The sequence below is a fragment of the Phyllobates terribilis genome, unplaced genomic scaffold (genome assembly GCF_046119375.1).
Source record: "Phyllobates terribilis strain yellow unplaced genomic scaffold, ASM4611937v1 Scaffold_9__5_contigs__length_417890890, whole genome shotgun sequence".
NCBI lineage: Eukaryota > Metazoa > Chordata > Amphibia > Anura > Dendrobatidae > Phyllobates > Phyllobates terribilis.
Window position 1 is genome coordinate 101,095,216 of NW_027362769.1, and position 18,423 is coordinate 101,113,638.

At 46.7% G+C, this 18,423-nt stretch overlaps 1 protein-coding gene and 1 long non-coding RNA gene across 5 annotated transcripts in view; one reads left to right on the top strand and one right to left on the bottom strand.

The window, feature by feature from the left end:
- Positions 1-18,423, top strand: part of SESTD1 (SEC14 and spectrin domain containing 1) — a 141,076-nt gene that overhangs the window by 98,989 nt on the left and 23,664 nt on the right. Inside the window, exons 6-11 of one of the 4 annotated variants that reach the window (XM_073646804.1) lie at positions 1,567-1,680; positions 2,420-2,517; positions 3,527-3,582; positions 13,165-13,376; positions 14,387-14,548; positions 14,900-15,028. In XM_073646804.1, coding sequence (XP_073502905.1) covers positions 1,567-1,680; positions 2,420-2,517; positions 3,527-3,582; positions 13,165-13,376; positions 14,387-14,548; positions 14,900-15,028 — 771 coding nt within the window. The remainder of the gene's footprint in view (positions 1-1,566; positions 1,681-2,419; positions 2,518-3,526; positions 3,583-13,164; positions 13,377-14,386; positions 14,549-14,899; positions 15,029-18,423) is intronic. The other 3 variants (XM_073646805.1, XM_073646806.1, XM_073646807.1) reach the window with 3 other exon arrangements.
- On the bottom strand, positions 3,255-7,970 carry LOC141161676 (uncharacterized). The gene is made up of 4 exons (XR_012250672.1): positions 7,674-7,970; positions 4,113-4,256; positions 3,635-3,870; positions 3,255-3,374 (listed from the first exon to the last, which is right to left on the bottom strand). It is a non-coding gene; the product is annotated as an uncharacterized lncRNA (long non-coding RNA).

An 18,423-nucleotide genomic window follows, 5' to 3' on the forward strand; every position in this document is an offset into this window, starting at 1 on the left:
ATATGAACATATCCTAAGATGGCTTAAGATGACTGTTAGCTGTTGATTCATTTTCCCATCATATATTCATTCCAAATTCTTATCTCCACCCCTTGCACATGCATGATTTTTTTGGATGAGAGTGCATGTGTCCTGTACAGAGTTTGAGAAGTAAGCTGCTGTCAGACCTGTTTTAGCGGTGACTAGGGATGAGCGGACTCTTGAAAGTTTGGGTTCTGGTTCGGGTACCAGAACTGTACTTGAACCTGAACTCTTTCTCGCTCTCCCTCTTCTGTTTGCTAATTGATACCAGTAAAACCTTTTCAATTAAAGGACTTCATAAAGAGGACCTATCCCTTTATAGGAAACTTCACGTGGTGAAAGGAAATCATATTATAACCATTTCTCAAATATACAGATAATTATGAATAGTAAAGAAATCCTGTCAAATTTAGCAATAGAAACTCTGGCCATTAAAGAGAGGGAGGTGGAAGTTGGATGGGGTTGAACTTGGGTTTTCCAAAATTTTGACAGCTGTGTGAGACATCCAGCCTGTGACATCCCACCAGACAGAAGGTGGTCAGACTGTATGCAGCATGGAAATATTTGAGATCTGTGCTGCTGTCTTCATGCTTGATGTTTTGATATTTTCAGTTTTGGAAGATGGATTCCTGTGTATTATGGAGCAGCAGAGGGAGCAGGAGAATAAAAGTTTTACCTCAGTTGTCATTTCTGTCACAATTGGGCGTTGTGTAGCAAGAGACTCCGATAAACCCTTTAGAAACAGAGTTGTCGCCCTCTAGCATATTAAACGTTTAGAGGCAGCTATGTCCTCCTTTCCAAATTAACCCTTTAGAAGCAACTGCATTTGTGTCCTTTTTCTGGGCTGCATAATACACAGAGTCATCTTACTACAGGGAGTCCCCCACTTATAAACATCTGACTTACATACAGTGTAAACAAAAAAAACCCCAACAATATACTCACCGCAACGCTGACCTGACCTCTTCGGCCACCATCCGTCCTCTTCTTTCAGCAATTGTCCACTGCATCTCTGGCCTTTGCACTATATGCCAGGCACCCATCCGCGTCCAGGCTGGAGCTCACTATGCGTCATAATGCTCCTCATCTTTGCAAACTTATGACGCGATGTAAGCTCCAGCATTAATCTGGTGGGAAGTCCTGGCCTATGGTGAAGAGGCTGGAGATACGACACGCTCGACAACGGAAAGAAAAGAACAGGACAACGAAGTGAATATTGTGGCCATGTCCTGGCCCTGGAGGTCACCAAGCGTAATGACTTCTCCTTCAAGAGAATAGGAGCTGACCTGCAGTACTCGGCAGCTGCCACTACATATTGATCAGAACTGTGCTGTTCAGCTCCATTGAATGTTTACATCCAGCCACCGCTAGAGCTGTTCAGTGGGAGTGATGGGTGTTGGACCACCAACAATCTGATATTGATGATGTTAAATGTGTGCATTCTGTAATATGCGTTCCTTCTGTTAGATAATATGCAGCTTAATGTAACATTTTGGGGAGTAGACGCAGCCAGTTTATGACATCTACTGCACTTTTTTTTTCTAGGTGATCTTGGTGTCCGGTAATAAGCTGACAAGGTACATAGAACCTTCCCAGCTCACAGAAGAATTCGGTGGAAGCCTTACTTATGATCATATGGATTGGCTGAATAAGAGACTAGTAAGTAAAAATCAAATCGAACTTACATTCACACATCTGTCATGTATTTATCATTATTGATTTGAAGGGAATGTATCATCAGAAATATATATAGATAATAATAATTTAGACTCCTACTTCCTGTTCTTTCAGGGACTTAACATGTACATTGACCATGATGAACCTGTTCTGACCCTTTCTTTTGTATTGAAGCATCTAATGAGGGTGTGCAAAGTTTATTGTGAAGAAAGGGGGGAGCAGGGTCAGCTGTGACTTGGCATTTTGTGAAAGGTGAATCCTGTACTATTGGACTTGTACAGAGGTGTTGCCTACCACTGTACTCCTGACTCCGATGATAATGAGACTCCTGAACAGTCTTGTATAAAGAACAGGAAGTTAGAGTCTAAAATAGCCCCAGTGGCCAATGTGAAAATTGCAAGATTACTTTTTTTTTTTTTTTTTTTTTTTTTTTAATACAGATTGTGATATGAAAAAATAACAATGTAAATTTTTTTTTTTAAGATTGCGTTTAACACAAATTCTGATTTAAACCATGCTGATGAGTTGTCTTTAAATTCAGCTATGATGGATTATTTGTGCTTTATTTTATTCTTGTCAGCAGTATTGTTTGTTTTTTTTTACAATATGCCGTGCCCGTAGTGTTTCTGTCTGTAATATGTAATTTGTATTCATTCTGCCAAACCGAATAGAAGTTCTTCGCCTTTTGTACGGGATAATGTTTTGCCTCTCTGCATTGCAGGTATTCGAGAAGTTCACAAAAGAGTCGACTTCGCTTCTGGACGAGCTGGCTGTTATCAACAATGGAAGTGATAAGGGAAATCAGAACGAGAAAGACAGGTTTGTGAAACAAACTGATTGTACTTTGCTTGTACTTGTGCTGTGCAGCGCTATCATCATAATCCCATTATCAGACGTGTGTGCCCGCCTGCCTTCCAGAACCAGCAGAGGAAAGAGCGTGAAGAGCCATTCACTGATGAAATGTGCATCCGTGCAACATCTGCGGGGGCTTCGACTTCTCTAAATAATGGCGGACTTAATGTGGAGCTCCATCTTTGATCACCGCTGCGCCTGTAGCCTGCAAAAATAAAAGATCTAGCGTTTTGTATTGTCCCCATAATATTTTTCTTATCGGAGAAGTTAGAAGCCAGAAATGATGGACAATGAACTCGCACATGATGATTTTTTTTCTCTAAAACTCAGATCAAGTCCACTAAGAAAGTTTTATATCATCAGAAACTTTTATATGTAACTTCCCTCCAAGATAAAACCCAAGAAAAAAAACAAAATGACCATATACCCTGTAGTAAGTCAACCGTCACGCGCCGTCATCAGAGCAGCCCGAAAGAGGAAGAGCCGCTCTCTTGACGTGGAGCAGTTGAATTGTCGGCAGGAGCGGTCAAGCTGGCGCCGGGTAGATCAGGCAGGTGGTTACCTTTGTTAGCACCTACCTGCCTGTTAGTTTTTAGGCCCTTAGTTAAAAAAAAAAAAAAAAAAAAGTCCTGGAAAATCCTTTCAAACATTTATCCTTTTTTTTTCTACTTATTTTTCTTATGACGTAAAGATTTCTTCTCTTACTTTAAATGGTGACTTTTATGACCACAGCATTAGACGTCTTCAATATTCTGCCAGTATACACTGTCTGGGAGTTTGCTTCCCACCCAGGCGCACTGCTGGGCGAAGTACATTACTTCTACCTGTCGAGGGACCAGTTTAAGTAAAATATGAAAATTACCTAAAGTTTGCTTCTCTGATGGATTACTATTGTGTCAGTGTAACATACTGAAATTAGAATACGTTATATATGCATTGGAAGCGATAAAAATCCATTTTTCCTTTTCCTCTCAAGGTCAATGGATTTCAATTACCTTCCCTCTGTTGATCCAGAAACGGTTCTACAAACAGGTAAGATGTGTTTAACTATAAAAATGAGCTGTACAAATACATCCTTCCTTACCTTCCCTTTTGGCTTAACATATCACGAGATGAACTGTAGGAGGTTTTCCGTTTTGGGGAGAAAAAAAAAAATCACGATTGTGTCCTGCTCTGCTGGGAGACGTTTGTTATTTCATGGCCACCCTGTGGTTGTGATGTGAGGTGCAGCCTGTTGAGGCTTTTGCTGGCATGTTCAATAATCCTTCCTTACCTTTCCTCTTGGCTCAGTATATCACTAGATGAATGGTAGGAGATTTTCTGTTTTGGGAAGAAAACAAAAAATCATGATTGTGAGGTGCTCTGCTGGGTGATGTTTATGCTATTTCATGGCCACCCTGTGGTTGTGATGTGACATGCAGCCTGATAAGGCTTTCGTTGGCATGTTCAATAATGTACTAAGTATGTATGAAAAGAAATGCGTCCTTAAAGGGGTTGTCCGCTACAGGACAACTTGTATTGACCCCAGCGTGCTATAAAAGTGAATTATTTTTTTTACTTACCTCCTGGACCAGTGATGCTCCTCTGTTCTCATCCCTGAACCAAGTGACGCCAGTCCGGGAAATAAGTCTGGAATTGTTTTTTTTATTTTTTTAATGTATGCAGCCCACTGGTTCCATTATAAGGGGTCTTGTAGTGGACAGTCCCTATAATAAAATTTCAACCATGGTAAGGGGGGGCACACATTGGTTCATATAATTAAAGGGTTATTCCCAATATTGGAAGTTCTCACCAATCCACAGAATAGGTGATAACTTTGTGATCACTGAAGGTTCATCCCCTGGGACCCACATTGATTTCGGGAACTAGGCTTGAAAATGCTCCATGGATTGGAGCGGTGGCCGCGTATACACGTGACCACTTCATTCATTCTCTATAGGACTGTTCGGATTAAGCTCCACTCCAGTAAGACTTTTTAGAGCCCCTCACAGATCAGTGAGCTATCACCTGTTCTGATCTGCATGGTAGCAATTGAGGAGCTGACATTATTGGGACTCAGTCTGTACAGAATGATTGTTCACACGAAGTAAAGGCACTCGGTGCACCCTTGGTGTGGCCAGACAGTTCAGTGCACCATCCCACCTACTTGTTTTCCATATATCTCTGCCCCACCCTCTCCCCTTTTCCCTCTATTTTGATTGACAGCTCTGGCTTTATAGAGTCAGAGAAAGGCCGAGATAGATTGAAAGCAAGTAGGTGGAAAGGTGCATTAAATTGAGCGTCTGTACTTGGTGTGAACAGTCATTGTTTGCTGACAGTCCCTTTAACACACATAAAACTTGTTTTGCGATTTTACTCCCAATATAAGAAACAAAATACAGTAGGATGCACAGGCAGCAGGCACACTGACATCACTAGACTGCGCCTGCTGAACAGAGCCTCTGTCTGCACAGTGCCATCATACTGTGTGGGGCTATTCTAATGGGAGAGCAGGAAACAATGGGGAAGGAAAAATGGTGAAGAGGGCTGTGGGGCTATGAAACGTGTGTGAAGGCCATCATAATGTTTTTGTGTACTGTATGGGGCCATGATACCGCGTGTTGGGGTCTTTGGATGACATCATACTATGTTGTGTGTGAAGGTCATGATACCGTTTGTATGTGTGCCATGATGCCGTGTGTGTGCCATGATGCCGTGTGTGTGTGTGTAGGGGAAGCCATGATGCCTTGTGTGTGGGGGGGTCATGATGCCATGTGGGTGTGTTGGGGGGCCCATGATGCCGTGTGTGTGTGGAGGCCATGATGCCGTGTGCTTATGTGGGGAGGCCATGATGCCGTGCGTGTGTGGGGGCCATGATGCTGTGTGTGTGTGTGTGTGTGTGTGTGTGTGTGTGCGCGCCATGATGCTGTATGTGTGTGGGGGGGCGCATGATGCCGTGTGTGTGTGTGTGGGGTGGGGGGTTTGGGGGTGCATGATGCCGTGTGTGTGTGAGGCAATGATGGCGTGCATGCGTGTGTGTGTGGGGGGGGGGCGCCATGATGCCATGTGTGTGTGTGGGGGGGCAACATGATGCCATGCGTGTGTGTGTGGGGGGCGCCATGATGGCGTGTGTGTGGTGGGGGGGGCGCTATGATGCCGTGTGTGTGTGGGGGCCATGATGCCGTGTGTGTATGGGGGCCATGATGCCCTGTGTCTGTGTGTGTGTGGGGGGGCGCATGGTGCCGTGTGTGTGGGGGGGCCATGACGCCGTGTGTGTATGGGGGCCATGACGCCGTGTGTGTATGGGGGCCATGATGCCCTGTGTGTATGGGGGCCATGATGCCCTGTGTGTATGGGGGCCATGATGCCCTGTGTCTGTGGGGGGGGGGGCGCATGGTGCCGTGTGTGTATGGGGGCCATGATGCCGTGTGTGTGTTTGGGGGGGGGGGGGGGCGCATGATGCCGTGTGTGTGGGGGGGGCCATGGTGCCGTGTGTGTGTGTGTGTGGGGATGATGCCGTGTGTGTGTGTGGAGGCCATTATGCTGTGTGTGTGTGTGGGGGGGGCCATGGTGCCGTGTGTGTGTGTGTGTGGGGATGATGCCGTGTGTGTGTGTGGAGGCCATTATGCCGTGTGTGTGAGGGGTAGGGGTTGGCCATGATGTCATGTGCGCGTGGGGGGGGGGGGGGGCATGATGCCTTGCGCATGTGTGTGTGGGGGGGGGGGGCGGGCATGACAGCATGATGCCGTGGGGGGGGGGGCATGGTGTCGTGTGTGTGTGTGAGGGCAATGATGGCGTGCGTGTGTGTGTGTGGGGGGGGGGTGCCATGATGCCATGCGTGTGGGGGTGGGGGGGAGGTGGGCGCCATGATGCAGTGTGTCTGTGTGTGTGGTGGGGGAGGTGCCATGATGCTGTGTGTGTGGGGGGGGGCCATGATGCCGTGTGTGTATGGTGGCCATGATGCCCTGTGTCTGTGGGGGGGGGCGCATGGTGCCGTGTGTGGGGGGGCCATGATGCCCTGTGTGTATGGGGGCCATGATGCCCTGTGTCTGGGGGGGGGGGGGGGCATGGTTCCGTGTGTGTGTGTGGGGCCATGATGACGTGTGTGTGTGTGTGGTGGGGGGGCGCCATGATGCCGTGTGTGTGTGTGTGGGGGGGGGCCATGGTGCCGTGTGTGTGTGTGGGGGGCGCATGATGCCGTGTGTGTGTGTGGGGGCCATGGTGCCGTGTGTGTGTGTGTGGGGCCATGGTGCCGTGTGTGTGGTGCCGTGTGTATGTGGGGGGCCATAATGCCGTGTGTGTGTGTGTGTGTGTGTGGCCATGATGCCATGTGTGTGTGTGAGGGCAATGATGCCATGCGTGTGTGTGTGGGGGGCGCTATGATGCCATGCGTGTGTGTGGTGGGGGGGCGCCATGATGCCGTGTGTGTGGGGGGGGGGCGCCATGATGCCGTGTGTGTATGGGGGCCATGATGCCATGTGTGTGTGTGTGGGGGGGGACCATGATGCCGTGTGTTTGTGGGGGCCATTATATTTTGTTTGTGGGGTGTATTATACTGTGTTGGGATCACTCTGGAGGCATCATACTGTGTTGGGTTGCTATGGTTTTTTTTTTATAGTGTGTTGGGAGCACTGTGGCTGCATCATAATGTGTGGGCATCATACTGTGCATGTGGATGATACTGTAGGAGCAATTTGTGTGGGGGTATATACCATGTGGTATCTTGCTGTATGTGGGGGGACATTATTGGGGAAATCATATGTAACACAGGTACTTTAGATGCAGTGACACAGAAACACAGAGCAGCCAGTACAGGGTTAATAAACAAGTGGGATTTACTGTAACAGGGTCAATCTCCACGCAGGGAGTAACAGGGGAAATATGGGGACAACAAGGGAAGTAGCAGGTAATATGCTATAACTGACAATCCACAGTTGGGCTAGATGAAGCAGAGTCGACACGGTTGTAATCGGCAGTTTTTACACTTAGCTGACTTTTGCTCCTCACAAGGCAGTTGCCGGCTGGTGCTGGTGTTTCTTTCTTCCGGCTTCCCCGCCTAAACAATGCTCCGTCTTCTGGCGGCAGCGGGCGGTCTCCGCTTTGACCCACTGAGACCCTAGTCCATAACACTGCACCTCACTTACTCGGCTCCAGGGATCCTGCGTCTCTTCTCCCTCTAGTCGGGCTTGATTCCCACTGTCCACTGCCGCTTTTCCCGAGCAAAGACTCCTTTTTCCACCCTCTTCCTAGACACGAGCTCAGCTCCCCGGTCACCTGACTCCTCAGCTCTCTCTCTGGACACACCCCCAGCTTCCCTGTCACCTGACTCCTGTCTCGCAGTCTGTCTTCCCCCTGCAACAAGAGGCACGGCCCCGGCGGTTACGGATCCCTTGTTCTGAAAGTACTTACACCCCGGTCTCCCCCCTTACACATACACATACACTATAGGGGCCATGAAAGGGGTATCGTAGTGGGTGAGAACGCGTAGGCACAATTGCTGCTTCCGTGCTGCAATGCTTGTCTTGAAAAGTTGAGAGCTGTGACCTTCTTTGACCACTCCTATGCACCATGACCCGGCCTACTCCTCCGAATGTTTTTTCTTTTTGTGGGGGGGGGGGGTGGTAACTAGGACTATTGCTATTGGGCTCCATGATTTCATTATACGGCCTTGACCAGAAATATTCTCCATTCTCTCTATGGTAGATTGAGTGTCTGAAATGAAAATACTCCTTTAACCAAAGCCCTGCATTGGAAATTTCCGCTGCATTTAAAGAGTTTTTGCTTTTAGAAAAGTGGACCCCCAAATGATTCTTGTATTTTAAAGTAAAATTCGATAGCACCCGGCATCGGCTCTCCACCGCTGCTCCAGTTTCTGCGTTTGTTCTGTGTATCCAGAATACTGAGGATGAAATCAGATGTGAAATCATTTTAACAAAGTTAAAGGTACAAAATCCTGCGTGCGTGCCCGGCTCTACAGACCTGTCACTGTCTGAAGCTACGGTAGCTCCACAATGTATGGAAGGATTAGGAAAACATGACAAGGACACTTCTCCCCATCAAGGGAAAACATTAGGTCTGACATCCCTGCTCACAATTCCCAGAGCCAGAAATAAATGAAGAGAATTTACGTCTACATGACGGGTAAGAATGACTAAAGGTTCTATATTTACTGCTGCTTGTGTCTAAGCTTTGCTGCATCCGCTTTGTGCTGATCGGCAGCTGAATTCCTCATGGCTGCTCCGTATGGAGTTTAGACTAATCATCATATGTGGATACAGAGAAAAAGCAAGGAAAAAACGCCCAGAAGGTCTAGAATCAAAGTGTAAGATTAAAATTGTTTATTTTATTGAGTATCATGAAGATAACAAACATACAACAAGGAAGTGGCGCACATACGATATGGTATCACATGATTAAAAATATAAAATGAGGATCCCATAAGAGGTAAATCTAATAAGTACGGATCAATTTATAATTGTTGTCATTGTATCTTGCATTGTGCAATCAAAGAATATGCAGCAAACATGTACGAAATAGAGTAAGATTATGACATCATATGTGGTTCAGTTATATGCCTTAAGTAGATGCAGAAAGGAAAATAGAATAATGGTATGGTGGTTAGTTACTGGTAGAGGGACTCTGAGCAATGTGGCACCCACCCCGACGCACGTTTCGGCGTTGGTCTTCATCAGCTTTCAATATAGGGGTGACTACACATTGCGGTATGTCAAAAAATATGGGGCTGATATTTAGAAGCACCGAGTCTTGCCTGTAAAATTGGTCGTCTGGAAATCCTTGGCATAAACTCTCTTGTTCCAGCGTGGCCTAGAAAGGATTATACTCACACACCACTGCCACAGCTTTTTGAGTACCCAATTTGTCTAGTTTTTTTTTTCCGGCGGGGCAGTGCATGACCAATGTGTTCAGTGATTGGCTGCAGCGATCATGCGCTGTCCCCACCAGAAGAGGAAGCAAAGAGACCAGTGGGGAACCTGTCTTGTAGTGTGAACGCAGCCATGAACGTTTTTTTAGCCAAGTGTATTTAGCGTCCCAACTATGGCGGAAAGACTTGGACCAAACCATCGTCGCAAACTCTATTTTTTATTTCTGGAAAATAAGGAACCGACAGCTGGGAATGATGCCACAACATCTCCAGTAATGGCATCATAATGCTTCTCAGGTCTCCAGACCCAAAAAGAATAGACGTGCCAATGATGGGGTTGTAAATAAGTAGCGGAACAGCAGATTGCCTTCGCTACAATGATGCTAAATCATCCGAGCCGCTCATCACTAATTACATGCCGTGCTGCTTTCTCTAAATGCTATGAAAAATATATATTTATATTTTTTTCACCAATTGACCATCTTTTTTAATTTCACCACACCTGAATTTTAGCAGTAAATCATGCAGTATTTAATAGTTTGGACACTCATCATGTAATTACATATCTATTGATGTTTATGGGGTCCAGCGAGTCGCTGATAGTTTGGGGTTTCATCCAGAAATCACTGGAGATAATGATGTCAGCTGCTGAGATGAATGGGAACAGAGTAATTGATATCAGAGATGATAGGTGAGTCTTAAGATTTCCACCTCAGTAGGGGGTCATAAAAGCTCGTTGGCTCTTATTAGCCACATTATATTGAAGAGAAGTTGTCTAATCGCTGGAGGAAGAGGAATAACGTGCAATTTTATGTGCATGATATGGGTATTGACATAAGGAAATGGATAGGGTCGCGAGCCGCAATCCACCTCTGAGAGAGGGTCGCGAGCCGCAATCCACCTCTGAGAGAGGGTCGCGAGCCGCAATCCACCTCTGAGAGAGGGTCGCGAGCCGCAATCCACCTCTGAGAGAGGGTCGCGAGCCGCAATCCACCTCTGAGAGAGGGTCGCGAGCCGCAATCCACCTCTGAGAGAGGGTCGCGAGCCGCAATCCACCTCTGAGAGAGGGTCGCGAGCCGCAATCCACCTCTGAGAGAGGGTCGCGAGCCGCAATCCACCTCTGAGAGAGGGTCGCGAGCCGCAATCCACCTCTGAGAGAGGGTCGCGAGCCGCAATCCACCTCTGAGAGAGGGTCGCGAGCCGCAATCCACCTCTGAGAGAGGGTCGCGAGCCGCAATCCACCTCTGAGAGAGGGTCGCGAGCCGCAATCCACCTCTGAGAGAGGGTCGCGAGCCGCAAACCACCTCTGAGAGAGGGTCGCGAGCCGCAAACCACCTCTGAGAGAGGGTCGCGAGCCGCAAACCACCTCTGAGAGAGGGTCGCGAGCCGCAAACCACCTCTGAGAGAGGGTCGCGAGCCGCAAACCACCTCTGAGAGAGGGTCGCGTGCCACATCTTGATGCACCCATCCTTCTCCACCCCAACTCTCACCTCCCTAACAGTAGTGACACCAGAGCCTCCATTATCGGCATAATGACAGCCAAAACTTTCCACAGAAATCACACCAAGGCTCTATACTTGATTCCAGGGGTTCCCATCTTACCCGCATACGGTGTTCTTGCATCAAGCATTCCCACCATTCTAACACATCCAACTTCAAGCACCCCCTCTTTCTGGCAGTATCAACTTATGTCCAGCTTAGCACTTGATTTGTCTCTCCAGCCGCATTGCCAGTATTTGCAGATCCACATCCACAGTTCTGTCTGGGTCTGCTCACAAAAGTCACCCTCTGGAGACCTGCACTTCATAGCTGTGTGCTAGACCCTGGTGCCAACCTGCCAGACAGCCATGAGCCACACATCATGGGTCCGCAAGCCATAAGTGGCCCTCGAGTCACTGGTTGGGGATCCCTGAGCATTGATGCGCTGGATCAGAGAGTCTGTTTCACAAAGTGAAGAACCCCCATAGAAGTTCCCCAATAAAGGAAAGAGATGACTCCTTGAGTGAATCCAAATAGAAGCCTCCTGGACCTCAATGATCTTCTTGGGATCTGTTGAAAATTATTATTATTTTTTTTTTTTTACAAAATATGCTGACGCACCCCCCTGGGCCGCGTGGGGAACCCGGAACCGACCCTTTTGTGGGATGCTGGCGGTTGTAGTCACCGTGGCGGCGACCCGGTCCTGTGGCTCAGGGTGGTCAAACCAGTGGCAGTCTATTTATGTGGTTTTTATGATTAATGTCAGACTACGCCACCCGTGGATTGCGGTCCGGATGAACCGCCGCTGCAGGGCAGACCGCTGAGGCTGGTGTTGTGGGTGCAGCAGAGTGTAGTACAACTCCCCACGGGAGGAGTATAGCCTCAGGGCAGTGTAGAGAGATGATGATGGTGGTGGTGGTGCAGGGCGTCCCAGTACTAGTAGTGCTGACGCGGTGAGAAAGCACAGAGACAAGGTGTTGCAGTTCAGGTTCTTTACTCACAGTTCTCATCCAGGTCACTTGTGCACAGATAGGACCGCCCGAGCCGTGCTGCGTCCACCAGGCAGGGGGCTCGATCAACCCCCAGGCAATTCCGGAGTGTGGCACAGGACTCCCTTCTATCCTTTCGGCAGCCGTGCCCCACCAGTGACACTACTTCTGTCCAGCTGCCTCGGGTCTTCTCCTGGGAGGACTGGATGCCCACTTCCCTGACCCTGTGTGGTGTGCCTTCCTAGTAGGTGTAGTGAGGGGTCGCACCAGTAAATGGTCACGACCGCCGGTCCTTGGCTGAGGATTAGTCGCCTCCACCAACTTGGGATCCGGTACCCTGTTCTGCCAACCCGTCACCCGCAATCTCCTGGGTCCTTAGGGTTCCTTCTGCTTTCGTGTCTCTGGGCCCTTCTACACTTTGGGTACTTCTCTTTCTCTGCTGTTCCTTTCTGTTTCTGTTCCTTTCTGTATCTGTCCTCTCTGCTGGCTCTGGCCTTCTTCTAGGCCTGCCTCGTGTAGCTGGGCCCAGACTGAGCCACAGCTCCCTGTCAGCCCTCTCTGGCTGAACTCCTTCTCTCTCTTCTCCTCCTGTCTGAACTCACCCAGAACTAAGATGGTGCCCACCTTATATACCCTCCCCTAGTATATGAGCCCAGGTGACTTGCAACCAATGGGCTCCTACCTATACCCAGAAACCGTCCCCTTCTGCTCCTACATCACTGGGTATTCCACCCCCCTCCCCACTCCAGCCAGGGACATGATCTGTCGTGCCTGCATTTCTGTCTAATGGGAGCACCGTTGAGCTGTCCCCCGGAAATGGGGTGTGTGTGATGCACGCAGCTAACCGAGCCCTGGTCCACACTCCATCCTTACCCGGGAGTGGGATATCACACCTCTGGTTGAGGTGCAATACCTCTGTAGCGGCCGAATCCTCGGGGCGCTACAATGCAAATTCGGATTTTTAGGTCACAATGAACAAAAACATCAAAACATCATCCACCCGTGTTGTATTATGGATTTGCTGTGAATGTCCGCTGCGGAATCCACACTGAAAATCCTTCATGTCTGAACTGGCCCATGTACTTTATTCAGGCCTCTCCTAGGTTTAGCTGCACTGTATCTGCCGGATCTGCTGTTGGAAAATACAAATCCTAAAACAACATCTAAGGCTTAGTGCAAAGAGTGGCATGTCTGTGTGAAAAGAAAATATCTGGTTGTTTTGACAATATATTTTTTTACTTTTTTTTTTTTTCACTGCTACAATTTTTTTTTTATCATGTAAAGGTCATGAGTTGCTATCTGAACTTCAGCAGCGGCGCTTTAATGGTTCAGAGGGAGGTGTGGCGTGGTCCCCTATGGACGATGAACTTCTGGCTCAGCCTCAGGTTATGAAACTTCTTGATTCCCTCCGAGAACAATATACTCGTTACCAAGAAGTGTGCAGGCAGCGGAGCAAACGCACGCAGCTGGACGAAATCCAGCAGAAGGTTATGCAGGTAAGAGAGCGGCACTGCTGATTGCTACAGTAGAACTAGTTATATGTGATCACTGGTAAATAATTGTGCTGGTTTTAAGAGAAGCGGTCTTCAGAAAATAACCTATTGTTTAAATCAGATTTAAAAAAAAAAAAAAATGGAAGAGTTTTCAGCAGGCTCCTTATCACCAGAGGCAGGATTACAATGACAGATAATACCTCTATACACAGCTGATAACACAGCATCCACCAATCAGTGTTCTGTAATGTCAACACATGCAAATGTGTCTTATTATAAAAACATATAAGACTAACAACTCATTGCCCAGTATATACACTAAATCTTTTTATGTAGCTCAGCTCATTATGGCTACATTGATTGTTTACAATAATATAAGGCACTCAGGACAATGTAAGGTACAGTACCAGCGCACTAGTGTACAGTCATACCCATAATAGGGTGCAACATGCAGAGTCCCACAGACCATGCTCCCCAACGCGCGTTTCGCTTTGTTCCCAATCGCTTGCTCAGGGGGTGCCAGGGCAGGTGGCTGTTGCGGCCATCGCTTTAGGCCACTTTGACTTCCGCTTTATGGATGCCCCACATCACCACAACAGTTGAGGATGTCTCCTTTTGTTATTTTAGTTCATTGTTAGTTGTATAATATTTCATGGGATGGAATAACCGCTGTAAAGTTTAGGATTTTTTAAAAAATTCATTCCCCTTACATAATTCTTAAGATTCGGGAGAAACAAGGCAGGGGTGTTCACTTTTTTTTTTAACCTGTTTTGTTGAATACTGCATTGATTGTACTGCATTTATTCCTCTGGGAAGTTCCTGTTTCCAGCCTGAAGGGAGCCATCATATTTTATTTTTCTTCTTAAGAATGATTTCAGAGTTTCTGGACCCACCTAAAGAGGACTTGTCACTTGCCATAAACATGTCATTTTTTTCTTCCTGGTGTAAATGCTGCTATTCTCCTGAATGTGGCATTTTCTTTCTTTTTTTTTTTTCTCTTTTTACTTTAAAAGCCAAGTGGGCGTGATCCTGATAAAGGCGCCCACTTTGCTAACAAGAATAAGTTTGCAAACATCCAAGAGGAGGCCATATCTCAGGAGCAGAAAGGTGCAGGAACAAAAGAAAAACATCACCAGATTCTGGAGAACAAAATTTACACCAAAATAAATTTGATGGTAAGTGACAGGTCCTCTTTGAAGTTTAACTACACCCTTTATTGTATAGGCAGAGAAAATTGTTCCATTTACCCTTTGTACCCGATTCTGTCATGGGCGAGCAAATATCACATACCAGGTGAATCAATCCGGAATTCTTCGCTAGATTTTGGAGCCTGGTGACTTTTCTTTTACTGTTTGGACCCCCGGGAGGCCTGCAGCCCTATAGTTTTCTGAGCCTTTTGTATCCTCCGGATGTAATATTGTGTTTTGTATGCTTGAATATGCATTTTCCGTCTCTTTTCCCTGCGTGCATTATCCAGCTCCTTCCTCTAAATAATTCAGAGTCGATGACAACTGTCTTCATTGCAGGTTGTAAACTGGCTGGAAGGACCCGGATCAGAACAGCTGAGAACACAGTGGGGGATCGGTGACTCTATCCGAGCTTCTCAGGCTTTACAGCAGAAGCACGAAGAGATTGAGAGTCAGCACAGTGTAAGTGTGGGTATGCCAAGATGTTTTATTATGTTATATACATCATGTACTGTCACATTGCCCTGTATGTTATTTAAAGGAAATCTGTCAGCAGGTTTCTGCTGCATCGTCTGAGAGCAGCATGATGTAGGGGCAGAGACCCTGATTCCAGCGATGTGTCACTTACTGGGCTGCTTGCTGCAGCTTTGATAAAATCACAGTTTTATCTACTACAAATCTAGCAGTTCTCTGAATACTGATCTCGGTATCAACCCGCTCACACCACTGATTGGCAACTTTCTGTGTACACTGTTCATAGGCAGAAAATTGCCAATCGGTGGGGGCGGTGTTATACAGCGCACTTGAATTTGGAGGACTGCATGGCAGCAGGTTTACTAGTCCTCTCAGTAAAATCTCCTGCTGATAAAACAGTGATTTTAGCTAAACTACAGCTAGCAGCCCAGTAAGTGTTTATCGCTAGAATCAGACTATCTCTACTCCAGACTTATCAGGTCTTTACCCTAGAGGCTGCATTTGAAAGGAAGTTGTAGCTTGTGTGAATGGCCTTAATGGGTTAAATGGATGTAAGGTGTTCCCACTGTCACCCTGTTGCAACCCTCCACAATGTAATCACAGCCTACTGATGAGCTGTGACGGTGATCAGGGGGCCTAACCTTGGCCCCCAGGTCTGACCGATTCGGAAGCCCATTAGAAGCCTTTTAGACTATCGCAATGCAAACTGCATAATTTATTAAAAAGATCTCTCAAAGGGAACCTGTCACCAGAAATAATGCTGTTAAGCTGAAGATATGGGGTTAATCTGCAGGTTAACAGTGTTATTATGCTGCCCGGCGCCTGCATGCATCTGAATGCAGCGGGGACAAAATAAACTTTATTCTCCCCTCAAGCATTCGGAATCAGTCACATTGGGTCTCATTTGTCAGTCATGGCCGGGGGCGCAGTTACAGCAGCCGCTCTGTATACTCAGAGCGGTGACTGAACCGGCCACGCACCCGCCCCTAGGATTAAATCTGAATTCTGGCGGGAGAATAAAGTTAATTTTCTCCTCGCTGCGTGCAGGCGCCGGGCAGCATAATGACGCTGTTAACCTGCAGATTAACCGCAAATCTGCAGTTTAACAGCATTTTTTCTGGTGACAGGTTCCCCTTAAACCTGACAAGGCTAGTGTAGTTACTTTGAAATTCCATTTCCGAATGACTGTACGTACAATCCTCATGAAAGTTATCATTTTACGACTCCAGCTAGAACTGGAATAAAAAAAAAGAAGTTAATTTGCATATTAGGTGAAAAAACTGTCAAACAGAATCGAATAGCCATTGTGACATGTATTTTCAAAGTAAATGCACCCGCCTCATCAGGTCCAAGAGATCGCTTAAATAATGGTATGCAGTTTAAATTGTGAAATCTGGTGAAGCCTTTTACACAGAAAGACATAGAACACCATAATGCAGAAATACTGCAGTGTTTTATCTAAGCCATCATTAACCTAGTGAAAGTAGATTTAAAATAAAGTTCAATAAAGGTTTTAGGAAAATGTAAAAAAAGAAAGCACTTTTTCTCTTAAGTCCTGTACTGTAGGGAAAACAGTGAAAGCAAATACTGTAACAAGTCCTGCAATAAATTAATCTGTTGCTGTGAACACTGAAAAAAAAAAAAATAAACTTAATATCAACATCACTTTAGTGACCCGCAGAATAATAGGTATTTATGCCATTTGTACCTTCCTGTGAGATCTGTAAAAACGGTGGCTTTTTTTTCTACCCCTCCACAAAAAAAATGTATAAAAGTCGAGCAACTTATTTACCCCAAAACTGTGTCCTCAACAGACACAACAAAAAATAGGTCCTCGTGAAAAAAAAAAGTTTCAACTTTCAAAATGGAAAGATGAAAAAAAGTAAAAAAATATATCTTGCCCTCCCTGGGCACAGGAGTCTTGTTTTAATCAATAAAAGGATTGTAAGGGTTAATCTGCGCTGCCGGTGTAGTAGAATGGAAGAGGAGAACAATAGCCAGGAATGCAGTAAATTAGTCAACGCGTTTCGAAGTTCCAAACTTCTTCATCAGGACAAATCACTGTGGTCTGGAACTTCGAAACGCGTTGACTAATTTACTGCATTCCTGGCTATTGTTCTCCTCTTCCATTCTACTACACCGGCAGCGCAGATTAACCCTTACATTCCTTTTCCCTTTTCCAAGCCGTGGGTCTGCAGCAGCCTTGAGCTTTTCGGCAGTTGTGGATACACAACCCTTACTAGGTGCGTACCATCGCTTTTGGTCTCCCCACCGTGTCTCGGATAAGACCCTATTTGCCTTTTATGGTTATTCCATTTTTCTCCAAATGATTATGTTTTAATCAGTAACAGTAGGGAATGTTTCGCCGACGCTGAGCTCGTGGTTTACAGTCGTTAGTGCACACGCCTATCTCTCTATTTTTGACATTATCTCAGTGCTGACAACTCCTCCGTCACGAGATTCTATTATTACCGGCTCGGATACTCATCATTAATAGAATAGCTGGAGCTCCTGCCGGGTCACTGCCTGCGCTCCGCTCACTAAATATAGCGGAGATAACGGCCAGGAACTCATTAGAGGAGCTATTTACAACCAGATAAACAGAAGGGGCTTAATGGTGTTCAATGCAGACAGGGAACTTGTTCAGAAGTTATTGAATGCACTAGCAATAAATCCAGGGGCCAATAATGGAGCCTATATCTTGTCCAAAGTGAACAGAGGAGAGAATTAGGAACTGCTCCTCATCATTGGCAATACATTGGTACATTGGTTTTAATAGATATAGTTCTAGGGTGAGCAGTCCTTGTCAAAGGCTTTTATGCTTTTTATTTTTATTTATATATTTTATCTATATATATAATCGTCTTATCCCGTCTGTCTGTCGAGGAAATCCCGCGTCGCTCATTGGTCCGGCAGCGGCCAATCAGCGCCGCGGGATTTCTGAAAAAAGATGGCGGCCGTTAGCGGCTCATCTGCGGGACAGAGCTGAGCGGCGATGCAGCCGGGAGATGAGCGCCGCGAGGCGCACATCTCCCGGCCGGCAACAGCAGAAGGAACCCGACCGCCGGACCCATCTGCGGGACGGAGATGCAGCCGGGAGATGAGCGGCTGACGGCCGCGACCAATCAGCAGAGCGTTGTTTAAATTTTGCACCAAAATCGCTGATTGGTCGCGGCCGGCGGCCTCAACCAATCAGCAGTATTGGCGCCAAATTTAAACACCGCTCTGCTGATTGGTCGTGACTAATCTGCGATTTTGGTGCCAAATTTAAACATGCTCTCCAGTCCTCACTAACACGGTTCGCTGATTGGTCGCGGCCGCCGCCCGCGACCAATCACCAATATTGCCGCCAAATTTAAACACCGCTTTGCTAATTGGTCGCGGTTGCC